Source organism: Pelobates fuscus, chromosome 9, assembly GCF_036172605.1.
Source record: "Pelobates fuscus isolate aPelFus1 chromosome 9, aPelFus1.pri, whole genome shotgun sequence".
Classification (NCBI taxonomy): domain Eukaryota; kingdom Metazoa; phylum Chordata; class Amphibia; order Anura; family Pelobatidae; genus Pelobates; species Pelobates fuscus.
The window spans coordinates 163,132,404-163,157,761 of NC_086325.1; the positions used below are offsets into that span (position 1 = coordinate 163,132,404).

The 25,358-nt window shown below is 40.6% G+C and overlaps 1 protein-coding gene across 1 annotated transcript; it reads right to left on the reverse strand.

Moving 5' to 3' along the window:
* Positions 1-15,957: 15,957 nt before the first annotated feature.
* Positions 15,958-24,278, reverse strand: LOC134573281 (ficolin-2-like). Its single transcript, XM_063432939.1, has 11 exons — positions 24,134-24,278; positions 23,341-23,448; positions 22,919-22,963; positions 22,210-22,263; positions 20,654-20,689; positions 20,397-20,420; positions 19,618-19,641; positions 19,328-19,461; positions 18,149-18,275; positions 17,048-17,182; positions 15,958-16,609 (listed from the first exon to the last, which is right to left on the reverse strand). Exons 1-11 carry the CDS (start codon positions 24,213-24,215, stop codon positions 16,362-16,364), a joined length of 1,017 nt encoding a protein of 338 aa, XP_063289009.1. The 5' UTR covers positions 24,216-24,278; the 3' UTR covers positions 15,958-16,361.
* Positions 24,279-25,358: the final 1,080 nt, after the last annotated feature.

Genomic DNA, 25,358 nt, shown 5'->3' on the forward strand with positions numbered 1-25,358 from the left:
TGAACAAACCACTACCCCAACGAGCAATTCCAATCCTCAGTCCAACAAAGGGATCCTCAAAAAAGGGGTAGCTTTTTTAGGGCAGCCCCCCCGAGAGGGGGAGGCTCAAAATCAAAGACAAACCAGATACAGAGGGAGAGCGCGCAGACGCTATTAATCGACGAATTAAAAGTTGTCAACTTGTCAGATATTACCCTCACCCCCATACAAGTTAAGGTCCTTACGAGAGGATTATCCTTTGTTCCAACCCCGCCGTTCAATCATTTTGAATGGATTAAGGACATTAATCTCTTTGGGAGGAAACTGGCCCTACACAAGTTCTTTAAACTAAAAGATGAGAAAAGGGCAAAGGAACTAGGCTTCAACCCCAGAGAGTATCAATGCCTACAGGAGCTAGTATCTCTCCTTGATGATAATGACACCAATCCTACAGCCCCTTACACCGATCTCTGCCAGCGAAGTAAATTTACTCCAAATTTCAGAGAGTTTAAGAATATAGATACGTTCATTGACTCAATCACCAACATGATCAAGACCATGAATACTGACATGCTGACAGTCAAACCAAGGGGTAACCTCTCGGGTAACGAATGGCGAGCCCTGTGTGACCTCAGGGATAATGAGGACATCGTAATCAAACCTGCTGACAAGGGTGGCAACGTAGTCCTACTCAACAGGGCACATTATGTACGGATGGCTGAAGTCATTCTCCACGATGACAAGACTTACAAAGTATTGACTACTGACCCCTCTCTAAAGTATCAATGCGAATATAAGACCCTCTTGGATCAAGCCTTTGACCAGGGTGTACTCTCGAAAGAGGAGCATGGCAGTATTTATATCAAGAACCCTACAACATCCACATTTTACTGCCTCCCTAAAATACATAAGCAACAAAAAGACCTGACAGCAAGACCAATAGTCTCAGGCTCTAGTAACTTTACAAGTAGAGGCAGTATTTATGTGGATAGAATACTACGCCCATTCGTAGAAAAACTACCATCCTACCTAAAAGACACCAAGGACACCCTCAAATGCCTAGCGTCACTAAAGGTACCAGAGGGATCAGCACTATGTAGTCTTGATGTGGAGGCCTTATACTCCTCCATACCACACTCCAGTGGTCTGGATCATGTCGAATATTTCCTGAAAACAAGGGGCACCGAACACACCACCCATACCCAGTTTGTATTAAATCTACTAAGGTTCATTCTTACCCACAACTTCTTTCTCTTCCAGAACAAACACTATCACCAGGTGCAGGGGACTGCGATGGGGACGTCTTGTGCCCCATCCTATGCCAACCTGCATCTGGGATGGTGGGAGAGTGAGTTAATCTTTTCTGGGTCTCTCAAAGAATTCACGGACTGTATCTTTCTATGGAAGAGGTATATTGACGACGTCCTTATCATCTGGACGGGTACCTTAACACACTTCGTCAAGTTTGTAGAGACTCTGAATAAGAATGACCTGAATCTCAGGCTCACTATGGAGTTCGGTGACCAGACACTAAACTTCCTAGACTGCTCACTAAGGATCACTGGGGACCTCACGATTGAGACCACACTGTACCGCAAGCCCACATCCACCAACAGCATGTTACGTTGGGAAAGCCACCATCCTATACCCCTTAAGAGGGGGATCCCAGTGGGCCAGTACCTTAGACTCAGGAGAAACTGTTCATCCATTGAGGATTTCAAACTTAAAGCTACTGAACTGAGACACAGATTCAAACAAAAAGGATATCCCAATAGATGTCTCAAACATGCCTATCAGAGGGCTCTGAGCAGTACACGTGATGACCTATTAGCAGATAAGCCTGACCAGGACCCTCAGAAACTTATCAGATGCATAGCAAGCTACGACGCCGGTTGGAACGAAGTCAAAAAGGTTATGGGCCGCTTCTGGCCCCTGTTAACTCAGGACCCGCATTTGAAGGACGTTATTTCCAGCAAAGTATCGGTCACAGCCAGGAGAGGCAGGAATATGAAGGAGATACTGGTACCCAGTCACTTCACCGCACCTAAGAAAAAGAAAAACACTACCTGGCTCAATGTACATGGCACATACCAGTGCGGCAAATGTGTTGCATGCTTACACATAGCCAAGGGGTCCAAAACTATCATGGACTCGACCAATACTATCGTTATCCCCATAAAACAATTTTTTAATTGCAACACCTCCGGGATAGTATACTTACTGACGTGCAAATGTGGCTTAAAATACGTGGGCAAAACCATACGCCCATTCAAAAGACGTATTATGGAGCATATCCACTCCGTTACCTCCAGCAAAGACACACCAGTAGCTAGACATATCAGAATGCATCACATGGATACTCCCAAATGCATTAAGTTCGCTGGCATCGAGAGAATCCAACTGGGTAAAAGAGGTGGGGACCTAGACATGACCCTCAGAAGGAGGGAGTGCTATTGGATCTACAAACTGGACACACTATCACCCAAAGGCCTAAATGAAGGTTTCACCTTCACCCCGTTCATTGACTCCTGATTCCCTAGCACCTCGTGTATATATGTATATAGATATGTAGTATTTTTCGATTCACACCATTGGCCCTCCTAAATAATTCTTTCATGCTTTTCGTACTAATAGAGCATTCCATCATGTACTTGCAGCTCCCTTTCTGTCACACTGTATCTTTCCAACCACGGCAGAGACTGTAAATAAGTCAATCACTAGATATCCATTGGGCACCCCTCCACCCCAGGGACCACTTATCTTCCCTGACATCGGAGTACGCCCGAAGGATATACCCATGGGCATCATTACACCCCCTCCTTCGGTGTTCCCAAGCCAGGCACTGATAGCTGCTCTTACAGCCTCCTCAATGACCATGGCTCAGGATCCGTCAGGATCCGACGATAACTAATCCGGACCGACCATTTACAGTATGCATTCTGCCAATACGGATGGACAGTGTGACAGTACTCCCCCCCCCCCCCCCCCCCCCCCCCCCCGCTCACAACAAGTGGGCGGACTAAACGAGGAGTGACAGCGTATACAGCCAATCACAGTCGGACACCAGGAGGCAGTACACGCCCAACGTCCTGATTGGCTGGAAAAGCCGCCTAGATCGGCTTTAAAACGCTGTAAGCAGCAGTACATACCTCACCTTTGACAAAGGCGCTTTAGCAGCGCCGAAACGGACGTTAGGTCGCCAATTTCTTTATTTTAACTACACGATTTGATGTGATCACCAGGGGAAACAACTTTAGCACCTACTGAGCTAGCAAGTAGCTCTTTAGCTACTCTATTCACTTCAGTGCAGAATCTCTTTTTTTTACTCCTTACAGGTGAATTACTTTAGCTCCTCTCCACTAGTAGGAGAGAGGCTTCTCCAGCTGCTGACATCAAGCAAAGACAACCAGTGGGTTAGTGTGGAGACGGCGTTACTACACTTACCTGTAGCATACTGACGTTTAAGAGTGTGGACACATCTGTGTCTCCCTACCCACATCGGGCTATCTCCGTCTAGGAGAGTCTGTCTCGTCCAGCTGTTACACTGGCAAGCAGCTGACACAAAGCAGAGACAGCAAGCGGGTTACTGGGAGACAGGTTATACTGCACCTTATGGTAGCGTCTTCACGTTCCAAGTGTGGATACATTTGTGTCTCCCTACCCATATTGTTTCCTCTCCACACATAGGAGAGCCTGCTCCGTCCAGCTGTTATACCGGCAAGCTCTGTAGCCAGACTATCTGTCTGGGGGGGCCCCTTAACTATTGGCATCGATTAGAAGCCTTGTTATTAAGTGAGTTACAACCCCCTCCACCTCCTCACAGTCTGTCACCGCTAGGCACTCTCCCTGTTTGGTGGATTGTGCCATCACCAGCGGTGCAAGTGCTTTTGAGTAATCCCAGTACGGAGTATAGTCTCTTTCCAAGGCAACATCCGATTCCTTTATAGACAGGATTGAGTGTACTCTATTATTGACTCACAGTAATCCATCATTTGGTCTGAACCGTGCGGTTCAACCTGTTCCTGTCATTCTAGAGCTGTCTTCACTCACTTATCCCTGTCGTAGAGGTCAGCTGCCACTAAGAGCATTAGTCTGCACTGTACAATACCTGTCACCTAGCCTCTGCGTATACATTCTCAGTCTTTCTCCACTCACAAGCAGTATACAGCAGGGCTAGCTTCCACAGGTTCCTATAGCCATTTCATAGGTACTACTTTTGATACATTTTTGCTTTCCCCGTTTGGTTCATAGTGGTTGTGGGATATTAAGTTTCCTTTCTCTATATGTATATATCTGTCTGGGACCATACAGTTGTTATGGTGCCCATAATAAAGTTGAATTTTTAAATCTGCCACATTGGTTAGAATCATCCCTGCAGCACCCAACTCCTGTGCTCCTGAAGCTGCCCCACAGCTTGGGTCCACTTTTTCTCTACTTTGTACACATACAAGGGTTATGCCCTCCTGGGTCTGCAGACACACTCTAGTTCCCACCCACTGGGAACACTTGCACTAACGTGCCATTTCCTTAACTAATTAACCATCTAAATCTTTACCTCTGGCCATGAAACTGTAATGTTTTGTTGCTGTTTTCAAATGTGAATCAATATTGAAATATATATCAATGTCCATGCAAGGGGCTGTTTATTTCTGTATTGACCAGTCAATTCATTTTAACTAATTAACTATGGAAATCCCCATTATGTCTTGAGGCCGAAAACGAAATATTATTCCGTAAAAAACAAAAGGGGGGGGGGGGGGTGGTGAATATATTGATACGTTTCTTCTAAGTGGGGGATAACCCCTAGTGAATATCTTCACCAAAAATACAAAAGTAAAGAGAGCAGGCTCGAGTCCTGCAGGAACGCATGGGAACGGCGTTCCTGCACTTTTTCCAAAGCAGGAACGCCGTTCCCGTTCCCAGTCCTGCAGGACCTGCCCTGCTACCTGCACACAGGGGCCATCACACGCTGTGTTCCCTCTCCGGCTCTAACTCTCGCGAGACCACGGGTTACCATGGCAACGCTCCGCACAGGCGAGTCTCGCGAGAGTTAGAGCCTCAGAGGGAACACAGCGTGTGATGGCCCCTGTGTGCAGCGGCTGCTTCACTCCACCGGACCACCAGGCGATCTCCCCCCTCCCTGACAAGGTAAGAAGCAGGAGGGAGGGAGGGGGGGTTGTGGGCCCCTGCTGTTACTGTCAGATAACATTCTTCCTGGTGCTGTGGGCGGCCTCGGCAGATAGCTGGCTGGCTGCTCTGAGTCTCAGACTCAGTGACTGATGCAGCAGGTAAGCTGGGGCCGGTATGCTGTCTGACTGGGTGGTGCAGGTAGTGGGGGTGGGGTGGAGCCCAGGGGGGAACGTGGAGGTGGTAAGGCAGCCAGGAAGGAACCTTCTCCTCCTGCTCCGCAGGAAATCAGATCTCCCTCACTGCCTCTCCAGCAGGCAGCAGCCCTTCAGCACTGCCACTGTCTGACAGCAGGAAGTAGCAGACACTGAGTGTTGCTGTGCATCGTGCAGAGCAGAGTCCCCCCAGTCAGGCCAGGTCCAGATCATTGTGTCTCCCCTCTTTGACACAAGGTAAGCCAAAGTGAGGGGGACAACACATAGGAAGGTGTATTTTGTTGTTGTTTTTTGTTTTTTTTGCATTGCATTGTTGTAGTATTTTAAAGTCCTTAATCCCCACCACAGTGAGTCCCTTGGCAATCCTGTGTGCTGCCCATCCCCCTTTGTGCACCTTTCCTCCTGTTTGAACCCCTTTACCCCTCTGTGATTCCCCCTTTCCCCCTTCTGTTCAGTTCATTCCCCCCTTTGTGCAGCCCCCTTCCCCCACTTTGTGCAGCCCCTTCCCCTCTCTGTGCAGCCTCCCTCCCCCTTGTATGAATCCCCCTTTTTCCCTCTGTGCAGTTAATTTCCCCCTCTCCCCCCTCTGTGCAGTTAATTCCCTTTGTGTGAATTTCCCTTTCCCCCTTTGTGCAGCCCCCTTTCCCTCTCTGTGTGCAGCCCCACCCCCTGTGTGAATTCCCCTTCCCCCTCTGTGCAGTTCATTCCCCCTTCTCTGTGCAGCCCCTTGCCCTCTGTGTGCATCACCCTCTGTGTGCAGCCCTCAGTGTGTGTGTTAGTGTGTGTGTTAGTGTGTGTGTCTGTTACTGAGTGTGTTAGTTTGTGTGTCTGCTAGTGAGTGTCAGTGAGTGTTAGTTTTTGTGTGTTTGTTAGTGTGTGTGTTAGTTGTGTGTGTCTGCTAGTGAGTGTCAGTGTGTGTGTGTTTGTGTGTCAGTGAGTGTCTTACTGAGTGTGTTAATTTGTGTGTGTCTGTTAGTGAGTGTGTGTTTGTCAGTGAGAGTGTATGTATGTCTGTCACTAAGTGTGTCTGTCAGTAAATGTGTGTGTCTGTTAGCTAGTGTGTATGTGTCTGTTCGTAAGAGTGTGTGTGTGTGGTAAAAACCCCTTCAGCACTTACCTTTCTCCAGCGCCGGGCTTCCTTTGCGCTGGGGATCTCTCCGCCCTGATCCGCCTCTCAGCTCCGAATGCGCAGCGAAGCCGGGAACGCATTGAAACTGCCCATAGGAAAGCATTACTCAATGCTTTCCTATGGACGTCCAGCGTCTTCTCACTGTGATTTTTCACAGTGAGAATCGCGGAAGCTCCTCTAGCGGCTGTCAGTGAGACCGCTACTAGAGGCTGGATTAACCCCTTAGGGTTAAAACTAGAGGGAACTGGCACCCAGACCACTTCATTGAGCTGAAGTGATCAGAGTGCCTATAGTGGTCCTTTAAGTCTAGTGTATCTGCATGCACTGGCTTACATCACGCGGTCACAGGGGTCGCACCATGTGTTGCGGCCCAGGCCCGTGCAGAGTAAGCGTGTGGGGGTCCACAGATCAATTTTCGCACCGGGGCCCCATGGATCGTGTGTACGCCACTGCACACACATCATCCACACACACACACACAGAGATCATCCCGCACACACACACACACAGATCATCCAGCACACACACACACACAGATCATCCAGCGCACACACACACATCATCCAGCGCGCACACACACACACATCATCCAGCACACACACACACACACATCACCAGCACACACACAGAGATCATCCAGCACACACACACACATCCTTCAGCGCACACACACACACACAGATCATCCAGCACACACACACACACACACAGATCATCCAGCGCACACACACACACATCATCCAGCGCACACACACACACATCATCCAGCGCACACACACACACACACATCCAGCACACACACACACACACATCATCCAGCACACACACACACACACATCATCCACAACACACACACACACATCATCCAGCACACACACACACACACATCATCCAGCACACACACACACACACATCATCCAGCACACACACACACACATCATCCACACACACCACACACACATCATCAGCACACACACATCATCCAGCACACACCCACATCATCCACGCACACCCACATCATCCAGCACACACACACATCCAACCCACACACACATCATCCAGCACACACCCACATCATCCAGCACACACGCACATCTTCCAGCACACACACACACTGCATTCATTATACACACCCTGCACTCACTACAAACACACTACATTTATTATACACACTGCACTCACTACAAACACACTACATTCATTATACACACTCTGCACTCACTACAAACACACTACATTTATTATACACACTGCACTCACTACAAATACACTACATTCATTATACACACTCTGCACTCACTACAATCACACTACATTCACTATAACACACTCGGAACTTACTTCAAACACACTACATTCATTATACACACTCTGAACTCACTACAAATACACTACATTAATTATACACACTGCACTCACTACACACAGCATTCATTATACACACTATGCACTCACTACAAACAGACTACATTCATTATACATACTCTGCACTTACTACAAACACACTACATTCATTATACACACTCTGCACTCACTACAAACACTCTGCACTCATTATACACACTCTGCACTCACTACAAACACACCACATTTATTATACACACTGCACTCAGTACATTCATTATACACACTCTGCACTCACTACAAAAACACTGCATTCATTATACACACTGCACTCACTAGACACACTACATTCATTATACACATTCTGCACTCACTACAAACACACTACATTTATTATACACACTTTGCACTCACTACAAACACACTACATTTATTATACACACTGCACTCACTACACACACTGCATTCATTATACACACTCTGCACTCACTACAAACACACTGCATTCATTATACACACACTGCACTCACTACAAACACACTACATTCATTATACACACTCTGCACTCACTACAAACACACTACATTTATTATACACACTGCACTCACTACATTCATTATACACACTCTGCACTCACTACAAACACACTGCATTCATTATACACACTGCACTCACTAGACACACTACATTAATTATACACATTCTGCACTCGCTACAAACACACTGCATTCATTATACACACTCTGCACTCACTACAGACACACTGCATTAATTATAAACACTCTGCACTCACTACAAACACACTACATTCATTATACACACTCTGCACTTACTACAAACACACTGCATTCATTATACACACTCTGCACTCACTACAAACACACTACATTCATTATACACACTCTGCACTCACTACAAACACACTACATTCATTATACACACTCTGCACTCACTACAACCTCACTACATTCACTATACACACTCTGCAGTCACTACAAACACTAAATTCATTATACACATTCTGCACTCACTACAGACACTAAATTCATTATACACATTCTGCACTCACTACAAAAACACTACATTTATTATACAGACTGCACTCACTACAAACACAGTACATTCATTATACACACCCTGAACTGCACTATATGCATAGGAGTGTAATTTTTTTTTTGGGGGGGGGGGAAATCATGGGTGAGTTCCCACACTTTTTTCTCCAGGACTTGACCCCTGAAAGAGAGAGAAAAGGAGAAAGGTAGGAATGAGTAAATTATCCTAATAGAGTGAGTTTCCCTCTCTCAGGAGAGAAACAGTACGGGAAAAATATAGTAACTGATTCTTCATTTCCCAAAATTTTAAAAGTTAGCTTTTAATCTCAAACTAAATAAAAGAAAAATGACGGTAGGGAAGATAACCCACCAAGCGGTGTATTTAACCCCTTAAGGACCAAGCTTCTGGAATAAAAGGGAATCATGACATGTCACACATGTCATGTGTCCTTAAGGGGTTAAAAAAAAACAGCAGCTCTAGGCTACAATATAGAACAATACTAATGCTATAGCCTACCAAAGTATGCTGCTAACCATAATGTAATTAAGTGTGACTGCAAAGTATTATATAATACCGTACATCTGCAGCAACCTTAGTTTGAGATTAAAAGCTAAGTTTTAAAATTTTGGGAAATGAAGAATCAGTTACTATATTTTTCCCGTACTGTTTCTCTCCTGAGAGAGGGAAACTCACTCTGTTAGGATAATTGACTCATTCCTACCTTTCTCCTTTTTTCTTATTACAGATTAGTCCAGTCTGTTTAAAGGACTGTTCATTTTAATGCATATTAAGACCAGATAAAAATAATAAAAACAACTAAAAGCAATTAATTCAAAATATTAATAGATTAAAAAAAAAAAGCAAGTAGCAACATTTGCAATAAATCCTAGGATTAACAAGTTTTGCAATTATTTTTGCTAAGAACAGGACGTGATTAGCCAACCAGGATGCTTTTCTTTAGCAAATGCTAAGTCCATTCCATACATCTCAGCATGGCAGGACTTTATGGGAAGAACAGGTGTTTCTGGGAGTTTTAGTTCACATTTCAGCTTTCTGATGGCAAAAAAAAAAAAAAAAGGTGTTAGCAATATATTTAGTAAGGACATTAAAACTCCTATGTAGCTACCATTAGGGCATATTGTTGAAGAAGTAATATCAGTTTTCATGTACATAAGAGTATGTTTATCATGCTAAACAATAGAGGGCGCTGTTAATGGTGTACATAGTTACATAATGCAGTACTGCAATTCCTATCTTGTGCCTTGGTAGATGGTCTCAAGCGCTTCATTTTTCATGGTAGCTCTATTTGGAATGGAATTGAACTGTACAAAAAAAAGAACAAATGCTCTCAGTGAGCAGTTCAGTGGCTTTGCTAGAAAGTAATTAAACTAGGAGGGGGGGAGTAAACATCAATCCAATTGCCCCCCCAAAAAGGACAGAAAGTGCCTGTAGCGAATGTGTTAAAAAATGAGAAGCTTAGAGTCATGTCTACAAATGCTCGCAGTTTAGAGAATCCATAAACTTGTGGGAATAATGGCAACTGATAATGTAGATTTAGTCGCTGTTACTGAGACATGGTATAATGAGAAGAATGACAGCAATACCAGGGTACTCTTTATTTAGAAAAGACAGGGAAGGCAAGAAAGGGGAGGGTTGGCCCTGTATGTGAAGGATAGCATAACATCTAGCCTAATAAAAGTTAGTGAGGCCAACATAGAGTCCGTTTGTGTTACGTTAGAATTTGGTAATCACACAGTAACTCGTGTAGGTGTGATTTATAGGCCCCCAGGACAAATTGAAGAGTTAGATAATCTACTAGTTGAGGAATTAGCTAAAATGACAATGAAGGGGCAAGTTATCATCATGGGTGACTTTATTCTTCCTGATGTGAGCGGGAAAACAAAAATAGCTGCTTGTGCCGGGAGCACACATATTTTAAACTTCCTACTGGGATTGTCTCTAAAACAAGGCGTTGAGGAGCCAACTCGTAAGGAGGACAGGTTAAGTATAAATTTGCTCAAACAAATATACTCCCAATAATAGGATGTAATATTTAGGACAAAGTGTCAGTTTAAGTATTAAAAGTAAAGTATCACTTAATCCGGAGTGTGTCTATTAAAATACGTAAGGGTTGTGTTAGAGATGCAGTTCCATTGATAGAAAGTATCCCTACACTTTCTCTAAACAATATAACCAATAGAAGTATTTAAAGAAGCGCAAACTTCATACAAACTTTTCACATATGAAAGAAAACATTTTATTTGTCTTATTAAACGTGAAATATAAAAATAAATCTGTGTATGCTGGTATCTATGCTGAGATACAATAGTTTAAACTGGTACCTAATCGTACTAAATTGAGTAGGCACACTAATTTCAAACACAGCAATAGAAAAACCAAAATAACAGAGTACAAATTGAAGTAGGGTAAAAATTGGTAAAAATTTAGAAAAATTATGTTTGAAAAACGAAAAATAAACATAAAAGTCCGACCTGATAGTTTTGGGGAGAGCTCTGTTCTTGTCGCTCCTGGGTCTTTCTATCGGTATGTGAGTTGAATAGCACAGGAAAAAAGCCTGTTGGTGTTTAAATTTGCACAGGCATCGGCCGTTTGAACTTTCTCAGTAAGGGTGTAGATCCTGTCGGTCTTGTGCCGGGTAAGCTCCTCAATAGTCTGGTAGAGGGCTGGAGCGATGTTCTCCCTTCTCCGGGTTCCCTTGTAGTTAGTTGGGGATCTCCCTTTGTCCAAGCTACCATCGGTGCCGAGCGCGCTCAGGCTGTGAAGTTGTATGCGGCTGATCGCTGTTGATCTCTGTGTGAGGTCCTGGCTTGATGAATCAATCGTTCCTACGCGTTTCGTAAGACTGCGCTAACTTCATCAGGGAAGAATAGTAGAATATCGTAAGGAGGACATACTAGATTTCATGTTAAAAAACAGGGATTTGGTATCAGATGTTATTGTAGGTGAAAGTTTAGGGTCTAGTGACCACAAGCCCCAAAAACAAAAGTTTTCGATTATAGAAAAACAGACTTTTATAAAATTAGAATATGTGTAACGGAGTCATTATCAGACTGGAGCAGTTTAACTAGAGTCCAGGAGAAACTGAATTATTTAAAAGTCACACTACTTAAGGCAACAGTAAATTGCTTTGGCTTGTCAGTAGGAGCCAAAACAATTATAAACCACTGTGGTACTCCGCAGAAGTGGACAAAATAGTAAAAAACTAACATTTAGCATCTAGTAATTCTAAAAAAAATCAGAGTGAGGAAGATAGACAGATCTATAAGATTAGGCAGAACGAGGCTAAGCAAGTTATAAGAGCTTCCAAATCACACACAGATGAGAATATAGCACAGTCAGTAAAAAAAAAGGAAACAAAGCATTTTTAGATACATAAATGAGAAAAGGAAAGTAAAACAAGGATTAGTTAGATTAAAAACAAAAGAATGAAGGTATGTAGAAGAGGATGAAGGTCTAGCTGACTGCCTCAATGAATATTTTTGTTCAGTATTTACAGATGAAAATGAAGGAAAGGGACCTCAGTTAGGAAAAAGGACAAATGAGTAATTTGTTACATGTGAGTTTACAGAGGAAGAGGTTGTATTTTAACTGTCAAAAGTAAAGACAAATAAGTCAATAGGGCCCGAGGGAATACACCCAAAGTTATTAAAAGAGCTTAGTGGTGTACTAGCAAAACCATTAACAGATTTATTTAACCAATCATTGTTAACAAGAGTAGTCCCAGAAGATTGGAAGTTAGCGAATGTTGTGCCCATTCACAAGAAAGGTAGTAGGGTGGAGTCGGGCAACTATAGGCCAGTAAGCCTTACTTCAGTATTGGGGAAAGGGATGGAAAGCATGTTAAAGGATAGGATTGTTGAACATCTAAAAACACATGGATTTCAAGATCAGAGACAACATGGGTTTACTTCAGGGAGGTCATGCCAAACTAATCTTGTAAAAATGTTTTAGTTGGGTAAATAAATAATAGATCAGGGTGGTGCAGTAGACATTGTTTACCTAGATATCAGTAAGGCCTTTTCTGATGCACATAGAAGGAAATGCTAGCAGAATGCTTGGTTGTATACGGAGAGGTATTAGCAGCATGGGCGTCCGCGGGGGGACGGGGGAACGGCTTTTTGCCCCCCTGGATTTTTCAGCTTGTTCTGCAATTTTTCAGGTGAGATTTAAAATAAACTGCCAGTAGGTGGCGCTGTGTATGGCTAGAGACAGGCATAGGAAGCTGCATCTATCCCTGCTTCTCTCTGCTGATTGAAACCGCAGGGGAGCAACACATGCAGGCAACAGAGACAGCCTACAGATCAGGTAAGTGAGGCATGGGGGGGGGGGGGGGGTAAAATAGCCTACAGATTAGGGGAGTGAGGCATGTGGGGGGCAGCCTATAGATTAGGGGAGTGAGGCATGGGGGGCAGCCTATAGATTAGGGGAGTGAGGCATGTGGGGGGGCAGCCTATAGATTAGGGGAGTGAGGCATGTGGGGGGGCAGCCTATAGATTAGGGGAGTGAGGCATGGGGGGCAGCCTATAGATTAGGGGAGTGAGGCATGGGGGGAGAGACAGCCTATAGATTAGGCAAGTGAGGCATGGGGGGGTAGCCTATAGATTAGGCAAGTGATGCATGGGGGGCAGCATATAGATTAGGCAAGTGAGGCATGGGGGGGCATTTTATAGATTAGGGAAGTGAGGCATGGGGGGTGGGGGGCAGCCTAAATGAAGAGTCAGTAAGGAGCAGGAAGGGTCTGCAAGGAGCAGGGGCAGCAAGGAGCAGGAAGAGTCTGCAAGGAGCAGGGGCAGCAAGGAGCAGGAAGGGTATGAAAGGAGCAGGGGCAGGAAGGGTATGCAAGGAGCAGAAAGGGACAGAAGGAGCACAAAGGTAAAGGAGCAGAAAGAATCAGAAGGAGCACAAAGGTAAAGTAGAAGAAGGAGCAGAAAGGGACAGCAAGGAGCACAAAGCTAAAATAGGAGAAGGAGCAGAAAGAGTCTGCAAGGAGCAGAAAGGAATCAGAATGATAAAGGAGCAGAAGGGCACAAAATAAGCAGAAAGGAGCAGAAAGGTAAAGGAGCAGAAGGAGCCAAATATAGAAGACAGTGGCAGAAGAAAAAGAAGACTGTCAAAAGAAGGAGAAGAAAAGGAGATTGGAGCAGGAAGGACAAATGAAGTGAACCCTCCACTTTATTCTTGACACCACATCATAAGGCTTTGGTACCTGGGCCTGGCAGGGAAACTCTGGACCTTCTCATCTCCCCAAGTAAAAAAAAATATCAGTGTTAATGTGTTCACTTTTATTTACTGAGTGTCAGGAAGCACAGAGGGCCGCTGGGTAGGGGTGCTGCTGATTGGCTAGAGCGGTCAGCTGGCACTCTAAGCCAATCCGTAGCTCCCCATTCCAAAAAAAGTAAAAAACATTTATGAACCGGGAACTAGCGATTGGCTTACAGCGTCAACTGTCCACTCTAGCCAATCAGCGTCACCCATGCCTGACGTCAATCTGCACTTCCTAACACTCCGTTTCAGATGCCGAATACCATTGAGCGACCTGGAGCTGGAGGAAGCCTTTGGGGTTAAACCATTTGAGAGCGGTTTAACCACTTAAAGGAAAGAGAGCACCCAGGGACTTCCTGGCATCATAGCATTTTCATTTAGATGAAGTTGTTATGGTGACCAGAATGTTCCTTTAATTTGCTTAAAGGATCACTATAGTGTCAGGAATACAAGCATGTATTCCTGACACCATTGTTGTGAAAACTCTATTCACCCTGGCTTTATGTGATAATGACTATGCTCCTCCCCTTCATGACACTGTCAAAAAGGGGCCAAGCATGGATGTCATTACAATTATGCCCCCCCCCCCCCCCCCCCCGGAATAATTCCTGCGGACACCCATGATTAGCAGTAGAAAGATGGAAGTGCTCATGCCATTGTACAGAACACTGGTGAGACCTCACTGGAATATTGTACACAGTACTGGAGACTGTATCTTCAGAAGGATAATGATACTTTAGAGAGAGTTTAGAGAAGGGCTACTAAACTGGTTCATGGATTGCAGGATAAAACTTACCAGGAAAGGTTAAAGGATCTTAACATGTATAGCTTGGAGGAAAGACGAGACAGGGGGGACATGATAGAAACATTTAAATACATAAAGGGAATCAACACAGTAATGGAGGAGACCATATTTAAAAGAAGAAAAACTACCACAACAAGAGGACATAGTCTTAAATTAGAGGGGCAAAGGTTTAAAAATAATATCAGGAAGTATTACTTTATTGAGAGGGTAGTGGTAGTTATATGTTTCTATCCCCATGTGTCTCTATAGTTAAAGAGACACTCTATGCACCAAAACACCTTTAGCTTAATGGAGTGGGTTTTGGTGTTAAATTCTTGACCCTGCAGTCTCACTGCTCAAAATTCTCTGCCATTTTGGAGTTATATCACTTTGTTTGTACTGCCAGCCCTAGCCACCTATCCTCTGACTGAGCTACACATAGCCTCCCTGCACACTTCCTGAAAAAGAATTAACTTTTTGTGAACTTCCCTTATTACTCAGCGTGTTTAATTTAGAATTTATTTTCACCTGCTCTATTAATTGCCTGTTAGAGCATGCAACAGCCTCTTGTGTGTGTGATTAAAGTTCAATCTACAGAGCAGGAGATAAAAGCTTCTAAATTATACACACTGTGCTGTGAGATCTGATTTAAAATGACCAGTTTATTCATGCAGGCTGTGAGTTACAGCCAGGGGAGGTGTGGCTAGGGCTGTATAAACAGAAACAAATGGGAGTTGACTCCTAAATGGCAGAGAATTGGGCAGTGAGACAGCAGGGGCATAATTTACACACCAAAACTGCTTCATTAAGCTACGGGTTTGTTTTTTTACTTCTTCTGTTACTCTTCTTCTTATTAACAGCAGCATTTGATACCCTCCATTTACTTAAGTCCAACTCAAGTTGTTTCGGCACACTGTGTTACTAACAAAAAAAAAGATTTTGTGGGTAACTATACTATAGTTATTAAAATGTTTTCTCAACGATATTTTGTAAACAACTTTTCACTTTTTAAATGTGTGTGCAAAGTAAAAAAGACACAAGACTGTGACAACAGCTATTTATTATGGAAAATGCAAAACAATCTACTTGGACCTTATTAACCAACAGCGACTATTAACTAATAAAGAAAAAAGAATGACAGCGATATGGGAGTAAAGTGAATGAACAGTCATTGTGATCAGATAGATGGTCAGGTATATATAATATTATATACGTTAATGATTTGCTGATGTGGGCTCGGATTAGGACTGCACATACAGAGAGGAAGTTAGGTGTAATTTTATTTTTATAGCGTATTTTTCTGTCACTTCTAATACAACTAGACAGTTGTTATTTTGTGTCAGTCTATCATCGTAGAGAAATGATAATGTCACATCACAGTGATAATTCTCATCAAGAGTTGTAGTCATCTTTCTGTTACTCCAATTTATGTCGCTAGCATTTTGTGTCATGATGCAGGTCGAAATTTCATTTCCGAAGATTTGAGTGAAGCGAACCCTCGGAAGGATGCCCAAACAATTCCATCTTTTTCTTTACTTTGACTTCCCAGATATTTCCCGTTCAGTGATGATAAGACGCAGGACTCAAACCACCAGGCGCCATGATGTAACTCAGCACAGCTGGAGCCCTCACGCATATCATTGTCTTGGTCCTTGGTGGAAAATTTCATGTTGTTGTGAAACATCAGTGAGTTCCCTGCATTTAAAAACAAACAAAAGACCACAGATAATTAGGATACAACCAATGGTGAGAAACAACATATAAATACTAACAAGAAAACAGTGACCACCCCACTACAAACATCCACCCCCTATGAATATCTGACTATTCTGAGGGACCAGGAAGACATTTCCTACACTCTTGTGATGACCAGTGTCCGTGTTGTCTTCTATAGCATGATCAGACAATGGACACACCTTGAACCCCTGTAAATCAATTTTCTTCTTTTTACTGTGAATAATTCTGGAGTAATACTTCCAACTTCAAGGACCTTGTTCCAACCAGTCAATTACATCATGGACAGACAGTAATCATAAAGAAGAACATTCATTATACTTTTATTGGTAGGTTTATATTTTATCCATTCTTCATTTTTATTGCCTTTTTATTTTGTATTTTAGCAGGGGATATTACCTGCATTGCCCCCAATATGCTTGTCTATATGAAGTGTATATTGCTCCTTCTCCCCATCGATGTAGAAACCACTGTATGTGGCATAAGCACGACTGTCCCTAAAATCTTCTAAATCAACTCGAAGGTCAAAGTTACCTGTAAATATATAAATCAATTTTAGATTATATATATATATATATATATATATATATATATATAAACATACAAGCTCCAGCACACTCACTTAATCACTAAACAGCAACTCAGCAAGCTCACATGATTTAATAGTTTTTTTTTATACATCTGACTTAGGTAAGAATAATGGGGATTTAGTTACAATATATGATCATACATTGTATAAGCCTGCCCCAATGCCAGTGTACCCCCATTTTTGGCAGGTCCTATCCTATGGTTTTATATTTATCAATATATATATATATATATATATATATATATAAATATTACCTTTCAAACCTTGTGTCCTACCATTCCAGGTCATCAGTGGCCAGTAGTAAAACAGAAAGATAATTGAAAAAAGGAATCTATTGTAATCACAAACTGCCAGGTATGGTTGTATATTTATTTGTATCTATAACATTGCTCATGGAATGTTGTCGAAATGGATTGTGGTACTTCTTTCTGTTCGACGTCTCACAAAGCCCATCGACTGGCCCTACTCTTGCGGCAGAAGGCAAGAGCGTCAGGCAACATTACAAAACCATTGGTTAATATTGAATCTCTGAATGTCAAATTCAAAATGTATACATTTACACATGTCCAACATCAGACCTTAAGGGACACTCACGCCTCAGAATATTTGGATTACGTCTGACAAATGCAACAGATGAATTATATAAATGCCATGATCACATGATAAATGTAGAAATACTTAAAGTACAACTCTGACAAACAATTTACTTTTGATGTGTAACTTAAACATTTAATTGTGTAGTATTGGAAACCAAATAGTTAAATATAAGATTAAAATATAATCACATTGTAGTTTTTTTTCCCCCCCATTTTGACCTAAATTTAAAACATTGGTTTCCCATTTCACCACAACTCTGCATTTTGTGAATAAGCCAGTTATGATTCTATATAACACTTCACCAGCACGATCACCTTCAGAAGTAAGATCATGAATATTGTCATTTCCAAGCCAAAACCCGTATTGATCACCAAATCCTCTGCGGTAAGATATCCAGTCACGGTAGAAATCCACAGAACCATCTACACGCTTTTGGAAGACCTGCAGAGAGTGTACACTGATTTCATTGGCTATTGTTTTTATTTTTTTAAATTGTAGCATTTTCACTTTGCAGGTTACAAACAGGAGTTAAACAATCCTATTACATAATATGAGATAATATGTAATCCTAATTATATGAGATAATATATAATCCTAATAATATGAGATAATATGAGAATATATAATCCTAATCCTATTGTATAGGTCAGGGGTGGGCAATCTGCGGCCCTCCAGATGTTTTGGACTACATTTCCCTTAATGCTCTTAGAGCCATCACGTTAGCAAAGCATCAAGTGAGATGTAGTCCAAAACATCTGGAGGGCCGAAAGATTGCCCACCACTGGTATAGGTGATAAAAACGGGCATAACATTATAGCGTGATTATAAGATTAAAATCTCACATCTGAATGAACTATTTGATCTTTATTAAAGGACCACTCTAGTGCCAGGAAAGCATACTCGTTTTCCTGGCACTAGAGTGCCCTGAGGGTGCCCCCACCCTCAGGGACCCCCTCCCGCCCGGCTCTGGAAAGGGGAAAAGGGTTAAAACTTACCTTTTTCCAGCGCTGGGCGGGGAGCTCTCCTCCTCCTCTCCGCCTCCGTTCCTCCCCGTCGGCTGAATGCGCACGCGCGGCAAGAGCTGCGCGCGCATTCAGCCGGTCACATAGGAAAGCATTCATAATGCTTTCCTATGGACGCTTGCGTGCTCTCACTGTGATTTTCACAGTGAGAATCACGCAAGCGCCTCTAGCGGCTGTCAGTGAGACAGCCACTAGAGGAAATAGGGGAAGGCTTAACTAATTGATAAACATAGCAGTTTCTCTGAAACTGCTATGTTTATAAAAAAATTAGTTAACCCTAGCTGGACCTGGCACCCAGACCACTTCATTAAGCTGAAGTGGTCTGGGTGCCTAGAGTGGTCCTTTAACAATGTTATAAGTCACAATGGCTCATATACTTTTTTAAAGATACATACATTCATAAGATATTGTTTTTTATCTACCACCTAACAATGAACAATAATGTTTCTAAAACAGCATTTTCCAACTTACAATCCATCCTCCACCATCTGTTTCTAAATCACACATAACTCTTAAAGGAGTCTTGCCATCTGGGTATATGGTGTACCAGCCGCTGAGGAATTCTCCCTGATCTTGGACCTCCTGACAGTTCTTTGGACCTGTTGCTAGATAACATATTGGCTGATGTTCAGAATGTAATTGTAGGACAAAGATCTAAATGTGGAGAAGTTACCATGGAAACCATGGAGGGAGGGACATTTAGGTAGCCAGGGAGGGAGAGAGAGAATGCACATATATTTTAAAGTTCCACATTCCCTTACCTTTATCTGTACCAACTCTGACAACTGTGGGGAAATAGAATAAATATCTTAGAGAACATTGTATTAATGGCATTTTTAGATTTGCCCAAAAGATTTCCTGATTTGATGAAAGAATCAAATCGATTTCATTAGCATAACTAGATTATTAGAAAAAAAACAACAACACAGCACTTATGTAAGAAGATCCTGGAAATTGAGGCTGTTGGATGTCCAAAAGGATTGGGAGGGGGAGAAGCCCTTCTCATAAGTTAGATGTCTACATTGAATGCATTTTATCTGACAAGCAATAACATCTTAAAGTAGATTCTGGTCTAAAGGTTTGGGGTGTGAGGGGTGTACAAATGCATTATGTTTAATTACTATTTTTCCAATAAAATTAAACCCATAATTCAGGTGAAATTTTCTCAAAAATATCAATATCAATATCAATAAAAAATAATAATAATTAAAACAAATCATTATGTTCCATTAAATGTAATAAACTTTTCCAATATGAGAAGTGAAAATGTAATGATAGTAGTTCTTTAAATAAAATCATAGCAGTGATAATATCAACGTGTCCTCTGCCCAAAGCAGGTTGTCTTATTAAGTGGACATTTCATCTGTGAGGAATTAGTAGCCCAAATCCTGTGCTTCTTCTACTTTTATGCCTTTAGAAAACAATAGGAGAAACTGAGGCAGGGGCGTGTTTATAATTTTTTTGGAATTCTCAAATTTACTATTTTACTTTATACATTTAGACATGAAAGTTTCACAAAGAATATTTACAATGTTCTTACCGCGAAATGGATCACCTTTAATCCCTGCAGGGATAGAATATACAATTAAATCCTTATAGAACCTAATATGGATCAACTCTCAAAACATGCTCAAAAGAATCCAAAATCACAATGTAACATAATCGTAATGATATAACAGATTCTAAAAATCATGTTAGAGGTAATCAAATATGATATCCTTAAAATAAAACAAAAATTGCAGTTATGTTTGCTGCTGCACTGTTATGTTTGCTGTTGCACTGTTATGTTTGCGATACCTTTTGGTCCTTTTAATCCTTGCTCTCCATCATCTCCTATGTAATAAAGAATACATAAATGAATATATAAATAATTAAATAAAGCTAAACGTGAAGACACAATGCAGTCTTTATCACTATTTTTAGGGATATTGCTTTGCTGCAGAGTGATTTAGATAGATCAGGGGTCTGTGCACTCAAATGGCAGATATAATTTAATGTAGAAAAATGTACTTTGGAGTAAAGAATGCACAAGAAATTTACACCCTAAATAGCAATGGATTAGGGATAACAACACACGAGAAGGATTTGGGAATTGTTATAGCCAACAAACTAGGCAACAATGTGCAATGTCAATTGGCAGTTGCCAAGGCCAGTAAGGTATTATGATGTATATCTAGGGCATTAATTCTCAGGATGAAAATATAATTTTGCCTCTTTATAAATCACTGGTAAGACCACACCTTAAATATGTTGTGCAATTGTAGGCACCTGTTCCAAAATATATATATTATGGCACTAGAAAGAGTGCAGAGGCCGGCTATACAAAATTAATAAAAGGAATGGAGCATTTTAGTTATGAAGAAACGTTAACAAATTTAAATCTGTTTATTTTAGAAAAATGGCTCCTCAGAGGGGATATGATAACATTATTCAAATACCAATACAAATATTGTCTGGAAATCTGTTCATAAACAGGACCATATATAGGACACAAGGTCACACATTTAGACTGGAAGAAAGGAGATTTAGTCTAAGGCAAAATAAGTTGTTGTTTTTTTTACAGTAAGAACAATAAGGATATGTCATTCTCTGCCTGAAGAAGTGGTTTTATATAGATGTTTGAACAGAATTTGTATAAATACTTGCAAAAACATAATATACAGAGATATCATTTTTTTATTTGTGGGGTAACATCTTCTTGATCAAAGGATAAATCTGACTGCCATTCTGGTGTCAAGAAGGATTTTTTCCTAGTTTGTTGCTAAATTGGAAGCGCTTCAGACTGGGTTTTTTGCCTTCTTTTGGATCAACAGCAAAAAACAAACGTGAGAAAGGCTGAACTTGATGGACGCAAATCTATTTTCAGCTATATAACTATGTAACTATTTGTTTTTCTTTAAGAAATAGTACTTCATGAATTTGTTTGGAATGAAGGAGAGCAAAGTCATGTTTGAAATAAAGTCAGATATTTGCCAATTTAATTTTTTTAATTTTTTTTAAATAGCCTTTTAGCGAAGATCCGATCGGGCTTTAACGGTAAGTGCAATTCTCCATAATGCGAGTGCAAGAAAAAACTTTTTTTCCGAGCAAAAAAGAAGGACATGGAAAATGGCCATTTGTTTGCAGCCCACTACACCCATAATTTGCCTTTTTTTATAGTTTTCTTTTTGATTTTTAAATATTCTTTTTAGAATATTTCTGTATTACAAAACACAAAAATATACGTATTTGTTTGCAACACAACCCCCTTCCCCCACCTTAAATAAAAAACACATTCATCCCCCAATGCAGACATGGGGCTAAATGTGAACATAACCACAAAGCTTCACAGCGTGTACCAGGAGTTGTTTTACCTTTGAGTCCAGGCTCTCCAGCAAGTCCAGGAGCTCCTGGTGCACCATCATCACCTGGAGATGAATTATATCATAATTATATGATTAATGATCTTCACAGGTTTTATTTGCAATGACACACATAATTATTCATTAACATGTGAATTGTCAGAAATTCTAATTAAATTTCACATTTTAGGTCAAAATGTCATCCTGAGTTTGAGGACCTTTTTCATTTAAAATATTTTAGCCCGAAATAGGAAATGTATTTTGAATTCCTGTCAATTTATACTTTAGCCAATAACCCTGTCAGTGTCTTCAGGGCCAAAAAACTCAAGGTTCACATTAACTTTAAAAGGAATCGCTTCCTATATTAAATATATCAGAATCAGTTACTTTCTTTAGCTGCAATGAGAAAAAAAAGGATATAGCATTAAAGACTTTTCCTTTTTTTAAATTGATTGAAGTAATGAATCTGTAAACAAAATACAGATTTCATCAAGTTTTTGTAATTTCAAAAACAGTAATTTTCATGCTTTTCATTTTACCAAGTTGATAATGCGTTCTTAAATGTTTTAAATTGGCAAAAAAAAATAGGAAAAACGCGTAGGGTAAAGTAATTAAATTACTAAAAAATAAGACAAGAAGACTAAAAACAGTGATGAAGGTCCAATTAATAGCAAAATTGCTTCTTATTATAGGCAATTAAAAAAAAAATAAAGTTATTTACCTTTGAGTCCTAGAGCACCAGGATTGCCACGTGGTCCTTTATCTCCTTTACAAAAAATAAAATTCAAAGTACAAACAAATTACATGGTTTATGGTGTACAGCCAGCAGGAGAGGTATATTAGCCCTGCTTCCTATTGACAAGAGATGTAAAATAAAAGGTGCCTAGCACAAACAGTAAATATAAATACAGTTCAATATAAAGTTTTATTTAACCATTTCAGATCAATCACAAAAATGTTTTTTGGGGGGGAATTTGTATTTAAACTGAGTTGTTACATAATGTACTAGCTTTCCCATATATCTCTCTTCTGGGGCCCTGAATGTATTATCCATTAGACAGTATGATTATGCGTGCATTTAATCTATATCACTGTTCATTGTCAGTAGCAATAGTTACACTGGAGGTTAATTGCCCTTGTTACCTTGCTTCCCTCTTGATCCCAAAGATCCAGGTGCTCCTTTTTGTCCTGGGCCCCCAGGAGGTCCCGTAAGGAGTCCTGAAATGGTGCCCTTAACATTTTTGGTATCCACTGTTGTGAGAGAAGAAGTTGGTAAAACAAATTTAAGAGTAAATGGAAATTAAATCCTTCTAGGCATTACAATGTGAATATTATAAGTGAGACGTTTAAAAGAGAGTTCTAAAAATGTTTTTCTGTTTATTTTTTTTGTTATATTTTATTCATTTTCAAATATAACTGCCAGTGATTTTTGTGCAGTTCTTAAATACAATTGGAAAATTATATCTATCATAATTAATGATATATTTTATATGTGCTACATTTAGTCTTTTTTGATTTGCTCTAAAATTTCTGCATCACCAGCCTTAATATTGTTACTAGAGGCCAACATAACTTGCCCTTTAGCGAAGAAAAGCAATAATTTTATTATTTTAATATTTCTTTAGTAAATATTTATCATATACGAAGACACAACTACAAAACACAACATCGACACACAATAGGAGCAAATAAACAATCAAATAAATATAAACAGGCAATTTTACATATATATCAATATCGAATAAAGATAATGAATATTGATACATTCAAACCTTCGTACATAAAAGACACAGGGAATATAAATAATTTATAATCATGATATAACTTATATAAAAACAGTAGAATCATTTAGTCAATGTGTCGGAACGGATCAATTAAATTTGTTTAAACTCACATGCAATAATTTTATACCATAATGAGTGAATGTGGCGTTTACCTATGCATGGATCCTCTGTAAGACAAAGAACTGCCTTTACCCAAATTAGAGCGCAGAAGACAGTCAGAACTAGTCCTCTCATTGCTGCCCGTCTTTTGCCTTCTATACTTGAACTGAAAACTAAATGTTTGCATGTGTTTTCCAAGCTATGAGCACAGAGTATTGACTTTTTGACTCATGTATTTTGTGTGTTTTGCAATGAAACTGAGTGGGATTGAGTCAATGTGGGAGGTAAAAGTCTTATCTCATTTATTATTGGTGGACAAACATATATTACTTTAAATATTTAACTTTGTTAGAATCGGGAGACTGACTTTAGCACTGTGAGGTTTATTCACTAATCAGTGACTTGGGGTAAATTGAAACTCGAATGGTAAAACTAGCTGATTTTGAAAAATGAACGTCACTTTAAAGGAACACTATAGTCACCTAAATTACTTTAGCTAAATAAAGCAGTTTTAGTGTATAGATCATTCCCCTGCAATTTCACTGCTCAATTCACTGTCATTTAGGAGTTAAATCACTTTGTTTCTGTTTATGCAGCCCTAGCCACACCTCCTCTGGCTATGATTGACAGAGCCTGCATGAAAAAAAAACTGGTTTCACTTTCAAACAGACGTAATTTACCTTAAATAATTGTATCTCAATCTCTAAATTGAACTTTAATCACATACAGGAGGCTCTTGCAGGGTCCAGCAAGCTATTAACATAGCAGGGGATAAGAAAATCTTAATTAAACAGAACTTGCAATAAAGAAAGCCTAAATAGGGCTCTCTTTACAGGAAGTGTTTATGGAAGGCTGTGCAAGACACAGGCAGGGAGGTGTGACTAGGGTTCATAAACAAAGGGATTTAACTCCTAAATGGCAGAGGATTGAGCAGTGAGGCTGCAGGGGCATGTTCTATACACCAAAACTGCTTCATTAAGCTAAAGTTGTTCAGGTGACTACAGTATCCCTTTAATATGAATGAAAATTAGTATTTATCACTGCGTTCATTTCCATAATCCCATTGGACTCATATATTCGATCGATAATTGAAAAGTTTAAAGATTTCCAAACAACCTTTAAAATTAGAAGATATATAACTCTCAATTTTCTGATTTAATATTACATATGATCCATTTGTTAGCAGTAGCACAACATTTCTTTTAACTATAGTATCTGCTATTATTAGCCTTCAGAAAGATTTAGAAAAGGTAGGACAAATTGGTTGGGGCAATCTCT